Source organism: Periplaneta americana, chromosome 6 (genome assembly GCF_040183065.1).
Source record: "Periplaneta americana isolate PAMFEO1 chromosome 6, P.americana_PAMFEO1_priV1, whole genome shotgun sequence".
NCBI lineage: Eukaryota > Metazoa > Arthropoda > Insecta > Blattodea > Blattidae > Periplaneta > Periplaneta americana.
The window spans coordinates 135176700-135196126 of record NC_091122.1 but is presented as its reverse complement, the minus strand read 5'-3'; the positions used below and the strand labels follow the sequence as shown (position 1 = coordinate 135196126).

Here is a 19427-nt window from a genome sequence, read left to right as displayed (position 1 = left end):
CCTCAATCAGAGGTAACTTATACGTGTATCTGGTGATAATTATGGAACTATGTGAGCTATTTGTATAGTTTCTCCGGGGCTCAAAAATCCACAAGCAGGGATTCCACTCATTTCATATCTCCATCCCCAGATTGTACACGTTATGGATTAACTATGGCTTGAATGCAGGACTCCACGGAAATGATATTCGACCTGAAATGCAATGACCGGAAACGCAATAATTAACTATCAATCAGTGATTATCATAGTCTTGATTTAGAATTACATGCGGAAAGCGGTCATTATGAGCCAACATGTACACCATTTGCTGGTCCATTGCTCTAGGCTAACCCCCCAGTTAGGCCCATTTTCACCCACACCAGTGCTAAGATTTGCTATGTATCTAGGATACAAGCAGACAATCCCACATATACTTAGATGAATCTATTCCTCATGTCGCCAACCAATGATCGGAGAATGATAATGGAATGGAAATCTGACAATGTCGATGCTTGTAATGGGTGAACCTAGAGAAAACCCAACTGCGAGCTTGTCCACTTCTAGTGTCACTATGGATTAGTCCAATGGACAGAGGATTTCACACAAGTAATGTATATAAAAAAACATAAATCAAACACTGCCAAGCGAATGGACTATTTGCTATCTAAATGTTGTTGCAATCCTTTCAGTTTTGGATTTGTGTGCCACTTTAAATTATTATTAAAGTTACATTTTGAATCACTGTGACACGAACGAAATTTAAAACGTTTTTGAACACACGATATCAACTGTTTAAAATTAATTTATTTCTTCTTCATTATTATTCCGTGGAAAGAGTCTTAAGCACCCAAGCAGGTGCCTCTGATATACATGGAATTATTTACACTCGTTCCAGCGGATGTTTAAACTGCATCAACACTGAATTTCCGGGTGGACATATTTTTTTCACATTAATCTATTTGTCCGTGTAAGTGACTCAGCATCAGACAAATCTTACGTCATATCCACGGGATTCACTAATCATGAGTTAAAGAGCTTTCCCTAAGAAATAATACATTAGTAGTAGTAGTAGTAGTAGTAGTAGTAGTAGTAGTAGTAGTAGTAGTAGTAGGAGTAGTAGCAGCAGCAGCAATACTGTAGTTTATTTAAAGACGTTTCAACTCCCGACGTTTAAGCATCGATTAACGTGAGCGAGAAAATGACAAATTTTGTCTGGAGCTCTTTAGCAGAAACAGAAATCCTATATGTACTGTGAACCTACGATAGAAATAACAGAAACCTCCCAGCTTTACCTGCCTCCCGGATTTTATCGCCCTTTAAAATACATTCCTTCCGGCTGGGTCGTTACCGTAAACTTAAGACTCAGAGTGTATAACGCAAGGCTACCAAGGTCGAAACATCACTTGCAGGCTGGGTTGATCCGAATTCGAGTCAGAGCCAGGAAAATTAAGATTCATCCATTGGAATAACATATCGATTCCTTGTTTTCCGCTTGTCTTGAGTTGTATTATGCAATAGGTTTCGCCGTATTAACCCCATAATAGTTCGTTAAATGTAAATGTAAAAATATAATAATGTAGAAGAAACGGGTCAAAGGACGCATCTTTGCAGGAAGAATATTTATTTATGTACAGATACAGAAATAAAATTTGGAGTTCCCTTAGTGGATGTTTCACTTAAGGTGCGTACACACTTAGCGAACGAACAACGAACGAATGATAAAGCGAAACTTCGTTGTTCGTTCGCTGTTTGGAGCAACGTACAAATCATCAGCAAATGGTCAGAAAACATTCACGTTCGCTGATTATCCGCAATAAAGGCAGACGAAAATATAATTATATATTAAGTGCAGCCGTTGTTATTATAGGCAGTTTCATGAAAAGAAAGTTAAAAAACAAAAGGCGATGGTGGCAGACGCCACTCTACGAAAGCTGCAATCAATATAGAGCAACTGATTTGCTTCTTGATTTACGTCGAATGGAATCGGGACAGTTTCACAACTTCTGTCGCATTTTACAAACTGACTTCGAAATATTACTGTGCAAAATAGAGCCAACAATTTCCAAGAAAGACACAGGCTGGCGAGAAGCAAGACCTATTCAGGAAAGGCTAGCATTAACACTTCGATATCTCGCTACAGGAGATTCGTATACAAGTTTAATATATTTATTCAAAGTGTCGAAACAGCTGATTATCAGGATTGTTCCAGAAGTATGTACAGCTATAACTGAGGAACTGGAAGATTTTATTAAGGCAGGGGAAAGTTTCAGTACACGGATACCTCACTGACAATAATTATCTTAAAATACTAAAAAGAGAGATTTGTCTGTGTTTGTCGAATGTGCATCATGCTTACGAAAAGGCACTTCTCAGTGCCAATAATTTATTTTGTGTACACAAGGTTGGAACTTTGTTTTTTCTAGGCGTGAATTTGTCCAAAAGGAACGACATATGTTTATACGCGAAACATTCCAGATCTTTTTGTGGACTTCTGTCGTTCCCTCCGGAATGATGTCAGTAGGGACTCAATTTTCTTTTTGACTTCTGCTCCCTACAATAAACAACAAACATGTATCCACTGAAAATAAATAAACAAAAATAATTTTCAAATTTTGCACGTGTTTGACTCGCCTATCTTGCAGCTGAACATCTTTCCAATAGCTTCCCAAACTTCATGTTTCCTTACTTTTATTGTGGTAAGTAGGATGCTTGGGATTCCATAAAGTTTCCTGCTCCCTATATGCATTAATAAGATTTATAACAGCGTCTTCCGTCCACCCCAGTTTCGACATCCTATTGGTGAAATTGAACTAAGCTCTGCTTTCTGCTACGAACTACAAACTAGTGGCAAATCCCGTCCACAACGAATACCAACTTCCTTTGATGTACCGACAAGCGACGGATCGCTTCGAAGGCAAACCAAACGATCGGTTGCCTTTGCTGCGACGTACACACGTACAGATTTCAATCAGCGAATCCATTCGTTTGTCGTTCGTTCGTTGTTCGTTCGCTAAGTGTGTACGCACCTTTACAACACACTGCGCATGTGCAGTTAACAAGAGCCCCTTTATATATGCTACTTGTGAACAGTCGTGCGAAATTGTTGTCTATATACAGGTGGACTCTGATCAAGACTCGCTCCAAATGTTAATTCCTTATCTGTATCTGTACAGTTCCAGAAAAACAAATTGTCAGAATCTTGATGGGAATCCACCTGTATGTAGGTAACAAGTTTCACATGACTATTCACAAGTAGCAAAGATCTATATTATCCACTATAGGAGGTGAACCGTAAGTAATGTCATTAATTTCAGGGGGTTATTCTTTGAGATATTTCAAACAAAAAGCTTAATACAATTTTGCTCGTTTTTGCTTCCTTTTCGAGATAAAAATTGTTTGAATAATGATCATTCGTTTAACAATACTTCCTGAACAATAATCACAACAGATGCACTAGACTTGACAGCATGGAAGCATTTTGCCACCAGTATTACGTCGTCGGAAGCGAATACTCAATGCGTCAGCTAAACAGAATTGTTTTCTGATTCGATGCCAGAAATGAGAAGGTTCAGACTATAGGTTCTAATGGATTATTTCATGTCAAAATGTTAATGTGATACAAAGGAGATCTGCAGTAGGTCTACTTTTATAATTTTACGTTAGTGTTAATGGTTACTTGTAACGAATTTATAGATTAGGCTTTTACTGGTTACGCGTAACGTTTCAAGAAAGAATCTGCATCGTAAATACTGAATTGCGTGTAAACTAACTCCAATTACACGTCATTACAGCACGCTGTGACCCTGATAAACAGATCGATAAAGGTCTACAATAGTACTACATGTAGTTCACGGGTGCGGCCAGTGTTTCCCAAAGTGTAGGTCGGGCCCCTTGGGGTTTACAAAATAAAAACAGAAAAATGCCTTATTAATAGTACATTTATTTTGTACTTAAAAACATAAACAAGTTTGAACGTGAAAATAAAAAATCTTTCAGTAGCTGTGTAAAAAATAATTAATGCGACTATTTCGTTTATATGACGTCATTCCATTTTGACCAATGAAGTGTAATGAAATTTTGAATTACAACCAATCCCAGTCATACATCGCGATAATTTTTGCAGCTCGATTTATCACTATCAATTTATCGCATGGTCGTTCTTTTGTTTAGTCAGTGTCGCTAACTGTTTCCAAGTAAATCGATGAGCATGAATACATTGTACTAAATAAAGTACGAAATCCTACTTCCACATCTACATCTTCATTTTCTAATTCCACGTCCATTGTATCTAAAGAAAATGACACTCCTTCATAACAATTGTTCATTTAATTAATGTATTAATAAGGTTATTTGTAATTATACTATATGTACTTACTTACTTATTGGCATTTAAGGAACCCGGAGGTTCATTGCCGCCCTCACATAAGCCCGCCATTGATCCCTATCCTGAGCAAGATTAATTCAGTCTCTACCATCATATCCCACCTCCCTCAAATCCATTTTAATATTATCTTCCCATCTGCGTCTCGGCCTCCCCAAAGGTCTTTTTCCCTCCGGCCTCCCTAAGGCTTATTTGAAGGATTCGTAACAAGCTGTTTTTTACGGTGATGGGTTGTTAACCCTTCGCCCAACCCCCAAGCTGGAGGACCACCCCTTATCGGCTGTCCACGACTGCTTATTCAATATATTCGCAGCTACCCTCCATATCTGGAGGCCGTCTCCTCTATCCGCAACCTGAGGACGAATTATACTATAAAATGTTTAAATTAAATTATGATTTCAGCAGATAATGAAAACCTTTTCCTGTTATAATAACAAGAGAAAACCGCAGTACATGTAATTAACATTTTAAAACCTGTATTTCGCTTTTCTCAATTGGCATTACTGAATAGCATTCAATTTCTTTATTGCAGTAATCGTTATTCATCTATTTCAACTTCACAATGTCTGAATAGGTTAAGTTTAGTATTCATAAATATACAATTATTAACATTTTGTGAGCGAATTTTAAGGATTTATATTATTTACATTTTTATTTTATTCACGAAATAGTCCTAATAAATGTCACTCGAGGTCTGATATTTCCCAAATCTCAAATTAGCAGCAAATCTCAGACCTCTTATGACATTACTATAGATAACTAACCTATGCCTGTTTTTGAGATGGTAGCTTCTCAAACTCTATATTCGATGCACACACACACACACACACACACACACACACACACACACACACTGGTAGCGTTTTCAATTTTAAGGAATTTTCGCTTGTATTATGATGACAATTATGGCGGGAAACTTAATTTGCATGAATACGAGTTTGCAAGTGCTATAAAAAATTCAGAAACTTCTTTTAATCTCGAGGTATTCTTACATTCTTTTCATCCAAAACTGGTCAAAGCTCTGCGAAAAAAGAAAAAACTACAGTTTGAATATTCCATCAGTAGGTACACATTTCAATGAGTCTTTTCTTAATACTGAATTTGAGCTAGTTGAGTGCAATTGTCTAAAAACAAATTCAGTATCCATCTATGACTGTTGTATTTATTTTGTTTTGAGTTTCTTCCGGAAAATACATAGAAAAGCTGTTATATGTCGATTTCTTTTCTTTGTTTTATGATTCTCCTTTCCAACGATACTAAAGTCTGAGTGATTATGGATTTTGATTGGCTAATGGGACCAAAGACGTTTTATAGTTTAACCTAGACTCACTACGAGCGCTGTTCCTCGACCAAAAATTGAACACTTTCGCGCATCTCCATCTTGAGGGTGAGTGTCATGTGACTAAAATATGTTTACATCACGACTCCGCCTAATTTAAAATAACATAGAAGGTTATTCAGTATTATTGAAAGTGTTAGGAGTAAGTGCGTATTAATTTAATCAATAGTATGTGTGTATATAGTTTAAATGAATCGTTCTCCTGTGATATACGTGAAATCACAGTGTAGGCCTAATATTGTGCTACATATGAGGCCTATACAAATAGTATTTTAATCATATTTCTTTGTTATAAGTGAAACCATCGTATGCTCTTGTGCTGCATACAACTGTACAAATAGTGTTCTTTTATCATTTATTTTCATCGTACTCCTATATAAATTCCGTAAGTGGAATCATGGTGCATAGTTGTGCTGCATACAACTGTACGAATCGACGTAAGAAGGATTCGGAAATTTCTTTTCACAATTAGTAAGTTAGTTACATATATTGTATTAGGATATTGTAAAATGACTGAGAACATTAGTACATATTTATTATGTTAATAGAAGAGAATGTTTTATAGGAGTAAGCGCAAACTTTCTTTTTAGGTTTCCATTGCAAAAGCCTGAGCTTCTCAGTAAATGGTTATCTGCTGTTAAACGCGATAAATTTATACCATCAATTCACCACCAGTATTGCTTTGCACAAGAAGATAGACAGCATATCTCTCAATCAATTTTATTTATGAATCAATAGGTGAGTGCAAAATAAATCTGGTTAAGTATTTTCATACTATCTAGATATGGCCTAGTTACAATATTTTGACATTCTTGCACATATTCGATTTAATAATAACTAGACATCGGATTTTTAGGCACTAAAAATTGCAGTTTTAGGCGCCTAAAATAAGCTCAAAATTTGTAAAATTAGGCTCTATTTTAATGAAAATAGGCATTTTAGGCACATCAAGGTATCATACTTATTTCTTTCACTGAAATTTTTAGTTATACACTAAAATACGCACAAAAAAGTATGTTTAAACATTAAAAAAGAATACTATATTATATTTATAAACAGAGCTGCACAAATTTAATACATTGAAACTAATGAAATAATGATTATTGATATCAAGATTACTCATTTTAAGTTATTGAAATTCAGTTCCATGCTCAGACTTTATTATAATTATCTGCACAGTACACCACCAGAATTTTTTCTAAATTCTCCACAGTTAACCTTTGCCTTTTGTCACTGAGAATCATTTTGAAAGCAGAAAAACTTCTTTCAACCGAAACTGATGTGAGAGGCGCAAATTTTAAATTAGGTACAATAGAAACATCAATACTTACTGGAACATTTACACTTTCCCCCGATATCACTCTTGATACTTTTTCCAACAGTGAAAATCCTACATTCTTATTTAATACGTTGTCCCACTTATTTTTAACTTTTTTCCCAGTTTCGCCCAAAGCAGAATGTATGTTCACTTGAGCTTCCTTTACTATTGCTATTTGGCTACAAAGAGATTGTTTTTCACGTTCTAATTGTTCAATGCTTGCAGGTATGAAAGAAAAGTTTGATGTTACGTAGGCAATATCGTTTTTCACTCGTGAGTCATTCAGACAATCTTTCACTGCTTTCACACACGCTGCACTATCAGGTTCAGGTAATTTATCAATAACTGTGACCACTTCTTTAAAATACTTAGAATAATACACCACTGACTGAATCCAGGTTCCCCATCGTGTAACAACCGGCTGAGGTGGGAGTGGGATATCTGGAAAGTTCTCTCTGAATATTGAAATCCTGGATGGGGCTTTACAAAAACATTTTTTTGTGTTAGAAATAAACGAATTGACAAGAGGAAATTCATTCCGGATTGTTTCAGAAACCCTGTGAAGGCCATGTGCTAGACAGGTTACATGCGTGAGGTTAGGATAAAATGTTTCAAGAAGTGGAGCTGCAGCAACCATGTATGAGGCAGCATCAGTACAAAACAACAGAACTTTAGAATCGTCTATATTACCTGAGTATAAAGACTGTAGGCCTTTATTTACAAAATAAGCAATAGCTTGGCTATTCACTTTCGAAAATTCCTTAACACATACGAGGTTGGAATCGAAGGTCCATCAGGACTAAGTTTTCCTACTACCATATTTGCTATATACCTTTTCATAGGATCTGAGGTTTCATCCACAGAGACCCATATGTAAGAATCACCTATATCCTCCCGAATGGAAGCTAAAGTTTCATTGTATATTCTGTCTAAGTAATTTTTTCTTAGGGTCGACTCAGATGGGATATTTTGTTTGCAGTATTTTTGTAAAAATTGTCTTAAAACCGGATTTCCAATTGCATTCCAGGGAATGTTAGCAGCAACAAACGCTCTGGTTAAATCAGCATAGAAATTTCTGCTGAGATTGGATGAAGTAGGCTGTGTTAGTAAAGTTTGTTGCAGTTGATTTTTCTGCTGAGCTTTAGCCTTATGAGCCGCTCCTTGCACATGCTGCTTTAGGTGGCACTTCTTTTCTTGCGAAATCTAAAAATGTAAAGTAAACTGAATTAAAATAAAATCCTAATTGTTGTATTGCCGTATTTCTATCACAAAGTTAGTGGGTTCGAACAATCAAAATTTTAATGACCTGCAAATACTTTAACTATCGGAATTTAAAAGGTTAAAGTGTAGTGGTCTTAAAAAGAATTATACCTCAGGATAGCTCAGTCAATGTATAAATATTATAGGCCTACTCATTAAAATTAATATAATTTATATATTTCAACTATTGTTACATACCTGTTTGCTACAAATCTTGCAGAATATTATTTTTCCATCATAAGTGAATTCTGGATATTCTGTTAGCCATTGCCGGATCAATGTAGATTTTGCACTTATATTTTTCGGCATTATCGCGTTAAACTTCACAGGAAAACGTCCTACCGCTCAAAACTTCTCAACACAAATAAGGTGAGGGAAAGAGCAACTGTTAACGAGCATTCAAATGAACCGTTGTTATTGAGATTCAATTGGACAAAAATACAAAGTTCCACTTATTGTTGCATTTCCTGGTAGTGTTAACACTAGGAGGGCCATTCTTTTAAATATTTTGTAACGGTTTACCCTACTAATTCGCAGTTTTACGACTTTTCATAAATATTTCAAAAACACCCTTTCTCCAAAAATTGTGATTTTATGACACTCTGAAGGGCAGTACAGCTAATCGGTTTCAGACCGAAAACAGTCATTTTTATAGTATAGTATATCTCTGAATCGGTAGCAGCACATGTTGTGATTGTTGCCTGCTTCAAAACTAAGGTTGGTCGGCATTTATGCCTCCAAACATGTTAAATTCGGTGAAATCTATTGCGAGTATCGTGAGATTCAAAACATTTTGTTTCCTTTATCAATGGTTTCATGGCCGGTGTGAAGCAAACTTTCCACTTTTTAAATGCCTTAAATTTCGCAGTGAATGCATGTATAAATTATAAAAAGTAAGAGTAAAATGCGAAACTTTACAGTGAGTTAGGCATTTTTAGGCGAATATTAACAAATTAGGCTCTAATAACCGTTTTAGGGCATTTTAGGGCACTATAAAACTCTTTGAATACTTTTCAATTTCTATGAAACACAAATATTAATAATTATTTTTACTTTTCTCCTAAAGAAACAAAATAGGCATTTGCCCTAGAATCCGATGTCTGTAATAACAGTTGATGCATTTCCTTGTTTATTGAAATATTTATTATTAGGCCTAAGCAAAATGCACATAGTGTGCAAGATTCAGTTAATGTCCTAACTCGATTAATTAAATATTTCAGGAACTCCATCGGTACAGATTTGATGAATTGTGTAAATATGAATAGGCCTAATCACGAAGACAAGAATTTTTAATTGACAGTTTTAGCATAACAGCTTAATATCTGTTGTTCACAAAGATGACGATTACTGACTGACAGTTCCAGTTTCTCCAATTATTTGCTGTTGTAGACTACTATAGGAATGCAGGTGATTACGTTTCACTGTTTATATTTGTTTTTATCCTTGTTACTCTTTTAGCTTATATTTGGTTGTTTTTTATGGTATAGTAATAAATCTTCGTGTCTTTTGCGGTTGCGTTCTATCAGCATTACTTTTCGTCCGCTATTTTTCACGACCGCAAGATGCACACAATGTGCAAGATTAAGTTAAAGTTCTCACTCGGTTATTGAAATATATTTCAGGAAGCCCATCCTACGGATATGATGAATTATGTAAATATAAATACCCCCAAGTCACAAAGACGACGACGATTATTGACTGACAGTTGCAGGATTAATATCTTTGATTATTTGATGTTATACCACAAGAATGCAGGTAATTACGTTTTACTATTTATATTTGTCTTTATCCTTGTTACTTTTAGGCTCATGTTTGGTTGTTTTTATGTTGTATAGTAATAAATCTTAGTTTGTTTTACAATTGCCTTCTATCAGCATTGCTTTCCGTCCACCTCAAGATGGCGGCAAGCCATCGCTTCAATTTGGGTCCTGTCGTATCTTCTGCGCAGCTGGCAGTGTGGGGACTTGAATGGGACAAATTTGTGGTAACATGAAGGGTGTATGCATAGGGGATCCAACCATGCTTTGTATAGGTGGAAAAGTGTTTTCGTGATGTTGTTTGACCGGTTATGTCACTTGGGTACAGGTAGCTTATTGGTCTATTGGCTGAGATTTTTTTCCCTAGAGATTTGATTCGCTCTTTTATCCAGGACAGTTTAGGTGTGAGGGATGTTCCTACATATGAGAGAAATCGCCTGATAGAAGTGAGTCTTTCAGTCACTTATTGGTCCAATTTAGACATTGCCAGACTAAGGCCAGGTTTCTTGAACCTTTGTTAAAATGCACCTAACATAGCGTTAATTAACTATAAGTTAAAAGTATGAATTGCTGTTAAAAATATTACGTTTCTTCAACTTTACATTTCACATTTTAACATTCTGTTTGTTAACTCTCTGTTAGGACCAGAGATTCTAGAGTTTAACCATAACCTATAAACAAGTATAGGCTCACTTCTGTTTTCTGAACTCTGACAATTGCGATTCTCGCTTGTTTCCGTTGTTTGATTCAGAGAGGATAGAAGCAAGAGGACTATTCTCTCAGGTTTGAGTTCTGCTTCTTTCCTCATCTGTATCACAGTAACATGGAGCGGCATATTGGTATTGCTGTTATGAAATGGAAAACACTGGAACAAAAAGAAATCGTGGGACTAATTTCTCTTTATTCGAAAGAAACCTTCTGCTGGAAATTATTTCGCAGTATAAACCAATTATTGAGAATAAACAAACAAACGGATCTAAGTTGAAAGCGAAAAGTGAGGTTTGGCGGAAAATAGCCTATACCTTTGTATGAACTTCTGGTCCGTCAAATCACAGAAATCATCCCCTCTGTTTATGTATTCATGGATATCATTTTCTAAATAATCCAGATATATAAGTTAAGCATCTAACACACCAGCCATATTCGATACTTCTATGCTAACAGAGAGTTAAATGATTTAACTGCATGAAATTGGGCAGTTAAATTAACATAGGTTTTAACAGCCTATTAGTACTAACAATAGTTGAAGAAATGCTTCAACTGTTAAGTTTACAGTTAAAATGGAATAACACACTGTTACTGTTATAATTTAACAAAGGTTGAAGAAACCGGGCCTAAGGGGAGTAAGAGGTGGGTGACCCAATAGGCGAAGTCATCTGCTTATCACGTATGTCTATTAGCGAATTATTGGAGAAGGAACATCTGCCACATTGGTAGATGTTGTATAGGGCGGGATTTGACACTGCCCTCGGAAACAACAGCTTCGTCCGAGAAAGTTCGTTCCTCCCCATTCTTAACTTCCTATTCGGTACCGACGCTATTGTGTGAAGCAAGTTATAGCGCGAGAAAGGGGCGGAGCTATCAAAAGTCGCTTTTTGTTAGCTTGGTGGAATTTTCACGACGATCCTGCTCGCAGAATAGTGAAACAATGTGTTGTGTGGTCAAGAATGACTGGATGACCGCAATTGAAGGGTTCAGAGCTATAGTGGGCCAAGCGCCATTTATTAAAAACGGAGAAAGCAAGGGTTAAAGTTAAGTGAATACCATAGTTTAATGAAGATTGACATATTTAATTTGAATGTGTATACTTTATATTACTTGCTATATGTTTCCATTGAATTATGGTAATAACTTCATTTTAATCCTTGTTTTCTTCGGTTTTAGTAAATGGCGCTTAGCCCACTATGGTTCTGAACCCTTCAATTTAACTAGTCTACACTCAGTATTTGTTGTAGTCTATCACAAATTCCCCATGAGTTCTTTAATACATTGGAATGAATAATTTTTTTTTTTTGTTAAGTGATGTCGACCCCAAAAACCAAGCTTCCTTATAAATCACTCAATTGTATCTCTGGCTGTTTTTATGTCAATATCTTAGCCTTGCAAACTACTGTTCAAAGTGTTTTATGTGTTCGAAAAATATATCAGCAAGGAAGGCCAGTCTAAGAAGCCAAAGATAATTGGAAAATAGTTCTGCATATTCCAATTTCTCGTTTTGCATTTATCGATATATTAGAAGTTTTGGTGGTATCCACTGGTTTTGAGTAAAATTGTCGTTTTCGATTTTACAGGGATTTGTGTTTTTTTAAATGAAATTAAATGGCAGTGGAGGGGAGGGTCGCAAACAAACTTATTTTATCTTGCACAAGTTTTACTTTAAGAAATTCTACGCACGCGCACACGCACACATAAAATTACTATCCTTACTTGTATATATAGTCGGACCATCTGTGCCCCCGTAAGATATGCGAACTGAACCCTAATTCTTTCTCAGCCTCGGTAATTCACTTCTCTCCCTGCATTCCTATCTCTCTCTTTTCTATCTCTCCCCCACTATTCACAATTTTGAGCCTTCTTGCGGGACAATTTATTTGCACTTGCACTTCAGTGTTGTCAACTCAACATGAACACTGTAGCACGGAGTGGAAAAATAAATATTATTAAGCAAGTACGTAATAGCAATTTGCGATGAAGAGAAACAAATAGGTCAATATCTGTTTCCTATAAATCAGGCAACGAAAAGAGCAACTGATATTACAGGTGAGGCTTATTTTATTTCAATTGATTATGTATTAAAATTACTTACTTAACTAATACTAATAATACAACATTTTATGTAATTTATATAGACAGGTCAGAACTCCTAATAAAGAAAATCAGGAGAGAGGGAATGCAGGAGATGAAAAGCTAGAATCACAATAGAAGAACAGACCAAGGGAACTTTGATTATTGTAGATGATATGAACCGATGTATTTTAAGAAGAAAGATACAAGAATTTTATACCGTTCGGAAAGAAGTTTCAACATTGAAGAAATTACTGAAGCTTGCGAGAGAAGCAATGATTTCCAAGATTGGAGAGAAAAACTACGGAAAGTGATTCGAAACATGGGTTTTAGGTTTAAAAAATGTAGAAATACATGATGTATTATGATTGAAAGAAATAATATTGTAGCATGGAGGAACAGTTGTTTATTACACCGTTTGATGGAAGTTTGGCAACATCCCTATCCGACAAGGTTCGTGGCCTGCTGTCTAATATGGTGGGAGGAAAGCGGGTGGAATGGAGTGAGCACAGGCGTTAACTTTTCCAAGAACGACGACAGCGCTGAAGGGGCACAGATCCGATGGTCCGACAGTAATTGGGTATATTACACTATAAAATTACTTATGATCGTCAATGCACGTGACCGTCTCAAGATTGAAATGTATAAAACTCCGTGATCTCACAAAATTAGAATGTGTGTACAGTCCGCATTTCACGAGAAGATCCGAGCAAGGAATGCGAGTTTTTCCCCCACTCTTATAACCTATCCCCGACACGGAACCGGCCGGCCATTGACTGAGCCTTGTTTGTCCCAGCCGGCCAATGACATCACTCCCTTCCACCTGCTCCTTCAAGAACGCTGAGTTACTGGCTTACCCTCCTCTTACCCCGCAAGGACCATACTCCCCTCGCAGGGATCCTGTCGTGAAATTTGGACAGTATGTTGTGCGATAGCTGCAAGAGCTATCTCGGCGCGTCAAAACGAAACAGAACAGATATCCACCCTTTCCTAAATAATAAATCTGGAACTGAATGAGCTACAGACTTGGGGTTTGTTTTAAAAATAACTTCCATCTTCGAAGGACATTTCTCACGCTTTGATCCCATGTATAGACAACGCCGAAAAAAGTTTTTTCTGGCTGATTTTTTCGTGTTTTCGTGTAAAAATTTCTGACTATGACTAAAAAGAAAGAGACATTCTGCATTTTTTTATCATTCAAATGTAGATCGTACGTTGAGAGTGAATGTTTCTTTACCAACAGTAAAAGGAAAGGTTTCTAACGAATTTAATATAGGAGTTATGACATGATATGTTTCGTGTAGCGAAGATTTTGCATTTGGGGTAAATATTCATTTTATTGACATTTTAACCTTTAATTACTTCATAAGATATTTTTCATTAACGCCAACAGATGCAGCTTCAAATTTTGTACGTAACTATATATTCATGTGTTTTAATTGATTACTATATGTTTTACGGAAATGCGGCAACCTCATTATATTAGAGAAGGATAGCGCTTATGATGAAATTCATGAGAAGAAAAGAGACGAATAGTTTGCATTCTTTGCTCTACTGCAATTTAAGGTCCGAGTAGGCCTACTCTATAGAGGTTTTTTTCTTTGCTATCTTCACAGGAACTGCACCATAAGATTTATCATTTTGTAAGGTTTGCAAGTACGAATATAACACCGCGGTTAAGGAAAAAGGGAACCCCCAGGTTCTTTCGCCCATCATATCATATTATCTTAACTCATTATATCATCATTGGTTGTTTATCATTATCCCATTGTATTTGAAGTTACCTAAATAATTTTTTTAAAAAGTTAATGAAAATTGTATGGTTGTAATTTAATTACATATTTCTCATCGTTCCCAGTGTAGAAATATAGCATGAAGGCAAACAAGAAGTGTGTTATGTCATTAATTTGTATCGCCAAGGCTTGATGTCTTATCGTTGATTGTTTGAATACAGTATAAGAATTCGTATACAAACAAGATAACGGATTGAGAGAAAACAAATACTGTGGTGTTCTTTTACATTACAGTGCATAGCAACTACTGTACTCCAACCACGAGAAAGTCTCTGCGGAATGAGACGAAGCGGGGTAATGCTGTGAATGAATGTTGATGTCATAAGATGTCATAAGGTCACACACGTGGGTACTCGTATCTCTATTGGCTAGCTCTCACAGCACAAACCATAACATTGATGCACACATATTTATACTACCCTGCTACAAAATTAGATCACTGCTAATCTCCTGGTCTTTTAATCCCTCCATATAGGAAATAACATATTCAGGAGAGCGCATGTTTTTAAACTGATGTTATAACGGTAATATTATCTATCTACTTCGCTTCAATAGATGACACAATAGTAAGCACATTCCTTTCACGGTTGATCTCCTGGTTGGAGAACAGTATTTCTACCCTCGTCCCAATCTCGTCTTTATAAGACAAATGTTTAAACTGGCCCTCAATTTTTTACTACTAAAAATTGTAATTTTAAATATACGATGGAAAGGTATGACGTCATACAATTCCTCCGCCTCATATCACTTAAATAATCCCCTCGACTAACCCACTAACATTATTATATACCTCGGCTTAATGTCACTTAGCTATTCCCTCATTTAACGCATATAACCCATAAAGAAACTTAAATAAGACATTAGCCTCTCGCTCTCTTCCATGACATCGTAACTTTCCAGTGTATCTTTAAAATTACAGTACAAATAATTTAGGAAGTTTTGAAGATAATTTTTAGTTAGTAAACTCACCCCTTGTAATCGACCAAGAGAACATACTCGGCTTAATGTCACTTAGCTATCCCCTCATTTAATCCATAAAGAAACTTAAATCAGACATTAATTAGCCCCTCTTTCTTCCATGACGTCATACCTTTCCAGTATATCTTTAAAATTACCGTAAAAATAATTTAGGAAGTTTTAAAGATAATTTTAGTTAGTGAACTCACCCCTTGTAATCAACCAACAGAACTATGGCAGTCAGAAGGGGAAGAGGGAAGGGAACTTATATATAGTTTGTTTCCTAGAAGAACACTGTATTATCGACAGAGATTGGAGGCATTGTGGTGCTCTGAGCAAGGAAGAGTACGGACAATTTGACACTAGAGGGATGTTGCGTTACGTCACCCGAGAGTATTTTGTTAAACATACGCAAATAACAGGACTTCGAGGTTATGTATTCCTACTATGATTAAATTTCATCCCTTGAAAAGAGATAATGTTATCAACAAATGCTACTACAATGCTTTTCTTTCACATTTACTATATTTTAAGTAAAAATGTTTTTTATTTTTTAATATATTAAACCGGTTTTGTGAGATCTGCTTACCTGCCAACGATCCCAATCTTCTCATTCTTCGTAGCCATCGTGAACAATGTGTTCGATTTATTACTTTCACTACACTCAGCCGTCGGCGGAACCCAAGTGACCAGTTCGTTCCTCAGCGAAAGCTTTAAAACCGGTCGAGTTGGCAGTCGTTTTTATCACTTCTCCCTACTAGAACGTGTTACCACTTCTACATAATATCGCTAAAGATAACAGTCTTCTTGTGACCTAGAAGTTACTTTTATTGAAAAGAGGGGAGGAGGAGAAATGATAAATGAGTTTTATATAATAGTTCCACAGACAGTGACCTTGAAATGCCACTCATTAGGAGTGACTACGACCATAAAGTAATAGCATTAATTAAATAAGTGTAGTATGTTGACGCTAGAGGGAACTAGAGATTCTGTATTTCTTGAAATGTCACAAGGAAGTAATGTAAATTCAACAAATTTTTCTACGTCAGTGACTTCAATAGAATTAAAAAGCAGAATCGACCTGTAGTTCCATAGACAGTGTGAGATCATAGGCAATTTCACATAAAACTACTTCTGACAATGGAAGGAAGTAATACCAATAACAAAGATGTTTTGAAAAAGAGCAAATAAGTAGCTCAAATGTACGGTACCTTCTTTTTATCTTAATACTAGCGCTACAGCATGAATGTTTGAATGATAACAATTCTATATTTATTTTCCAAAATTAACGAAGCTATTCGGAAGCGATGAGGTGGTCATTTAATTTAACTGATAAAATTTTGGAGGCAATTAATAAAAAAAATCAAAGTTTGGGGGATTTACTGTGATTTATCTGAAGCATTTGACTGTATAAATCATAAATGCTACTAGACAAATTACATTATTACGGAATTAAAAGCGTTGCACGTCAATGTTTCACTCGTATCTTATAGATACGAAACAGAAAGTCGAAATCAATACAATAAATAACACTATAAAATCTGCCTCAACATGGGGAACTCTTAATAATGGAGTCCACAAGGATCAATATTAGGTCCCGGTTCCCCTACTTTTTCTAGTGTTCATAAGTGGATGGAGTTACGCAATAATAGACCAAGCCCCAAAAACCTGTTTCGAGATATTGGACATTGAAATAAAGCTGTTTTTACAAAACATTTTATTCAAGAAGTATTATAACATTCATACTATTACAAACAAAAAATAGGACAAATAATACCAAAGAAGAATAACCGAGTTTTAATAAAAGATCAGCAGTTGAATTAATATATCAAAGCAAAATAAATAAATAAATAAATGAATTTCATGCAATAAACGAATTTTTGCTTATAAATAACAGCAAAATTCAGATGTTGCATTCTTGATTTTTTCCGAGTTAAATTAGCCTGCCATCAACAGATTTGTCCAAATATCTATTTTTTTTAAATTGTCGGTTGATCTATTTTTGCGAAACTCCGTCCAAATGAGCTTGTTCCTCTAATAAAAGATGTAAGTATTCTCACATTATTTGCAGACGACACAAGTATAGAAATTACAGCCAGTAACTCCAACACATTCCAATCTTTAACAGAGGTAATTCTGCTCAAAATATGTGATTGGTTCTCAGTCAATAAATTAGTATTGAATTGTAACAAAACTAATATAATCCAATTTAAACCCTGCCCAAATTCAACCTCGCAAATTTCAAGTGCAACAATTAACAATAGGCCCCTATTAGAAATAACAACCAAATTTCTTAGCTTACAAATCGATAATATATTAAATTGGAAAAATCATATTAAAGAAAGTACCTCCAAACTAAATCCATCATGTTTTATTATTAGATCTATGCAAAAGATTGTAAATATCAATACCTTAAAAATAATATACTTTACATACTTCCACTTAATAACCAGTTTTGGAATAATATTCTGGGTAAATTCTACAGATAGTAGGCCTAATACTATTCCTACTACAAAAAAGAGTAATTTGAATAATAGTAGGTGCCAAATCTAGAAAATCGTGTAGGACCATTAAAAAACTACAAATAATGCCCATGACTTGTCAGTATAATTAATAAACTTCCTCCTATGTAATCGTGAAAACTTTGCAACTAATTCAACAGCCCATAGTACTAATAAAAAAAATACTTTCGTACTGCATCGGCAAGTCAATCTGCTATATAAAAAAAGGAGTGCGTTATTTGGTAGTAAAATTTGTAATATCCTCCATATGGATATAAAAATCAAACTCAAAACATAAGATTATTTAGAGCCAAATTGAAGAAGTAGCCTGCCTATTTTCTATTGTTTAGATAAATTTATGTCATTCAACAACGCTGCATGAATATTTCTGTCAATACTAACTCCTTGTATTGTACTAGTATATTGTAGAACTTTCGGTATATTGTAAAACCTTTCTGTAGTACTATATATTTCAACTATACTGTGACTATGAAATAAGTCTTTGTAGTACATACTATTAAGATGTTTTGACATGTTCCATATTCTAGCTGTGAAGTGATATACAAATACCATGGAATATAAATAAATACAATGTAATACAGTAGTAATGTGCAATGCTGAGATATTCACTGCATCTGGTATTTATATTCATCTTGAAGACGTAGGCCTAGGTCAAATGTAGAAAGTTGTGTAGCAGAAGCATTTAGACGCAAATTTTCTGGAAATCCAGTTTAAACACGGAAAACAATATTAACGTTAGTGGATAAGAAAAACTTGATGAAATGGAACAGCCTTTGAACGTAGTCCTCGAAAATCTCCTTTCTGCACTTGATGTATATCTTCCAGATGACTATACGACGACACAGTGAATATCTCACCATTGCACAACACTACTGTATTCTCTAATGTAGGGGTTCTCAAACTTTTTTGGTTCGCGGCACACTGTTTCGTTATGCGGAATATGGCTGCATATCGCTAATATAGAAGCAACCCTGTCTGCTTTAGAGGAATTTCGAACGCTATTTCTAACACATCATTCTAATAGTAAGCAGTCTCGAAAGATCGCCTATAGAAGACATGTCAGCTGACATTCAGATACAAGTAACGGAAAAATTACATGAAGATAATAGTAATATGCGTTACAAGAGCGGTATGTTGAAGTTTTCATGTTCGAGGAAAAGTTTGAAAAAGCGAAACGTAGTTGAGCTTTTTTAATTTCCGAAAATTGAAAGAAAACATACCGCTCGTGTATCGTACATTATTTTGTGCGAAGATCGTTTATTACATACCTGAAAGAGGAATTTCTAATTAGTTGCAATGAAATCTCAATCTTGGTTTCTAATCAATGACGGCAAATT

General features: G+C 35.4%; 1 protein-coding gene across 1 annotated transcript in view; it reads right to left on the bottom strand.

Annotated features, from left to right (window-relative positions):
• Nucleotides 1-16402, bottom strand: part of Had1 (beta Hydroxy acid dehydrogenase 1) — a 42686-nt gene extending 26284 nt beyond the window's left edge. The window contains exon 1 of the mRNA XM_069828991.1: nt 16158-16402. Within this exon, the coding sequence (XP_069685092.1) occupies nt 16158-16195 (38 nt within the window). The 5' untranslated portion in view covers nt 16196-16402. The remainder of the gene's footprint in view (nt 1-16157) is intronic.
• Between the last annotated feature and the right edge of the window lie 3025 nt (nt 16403-19427).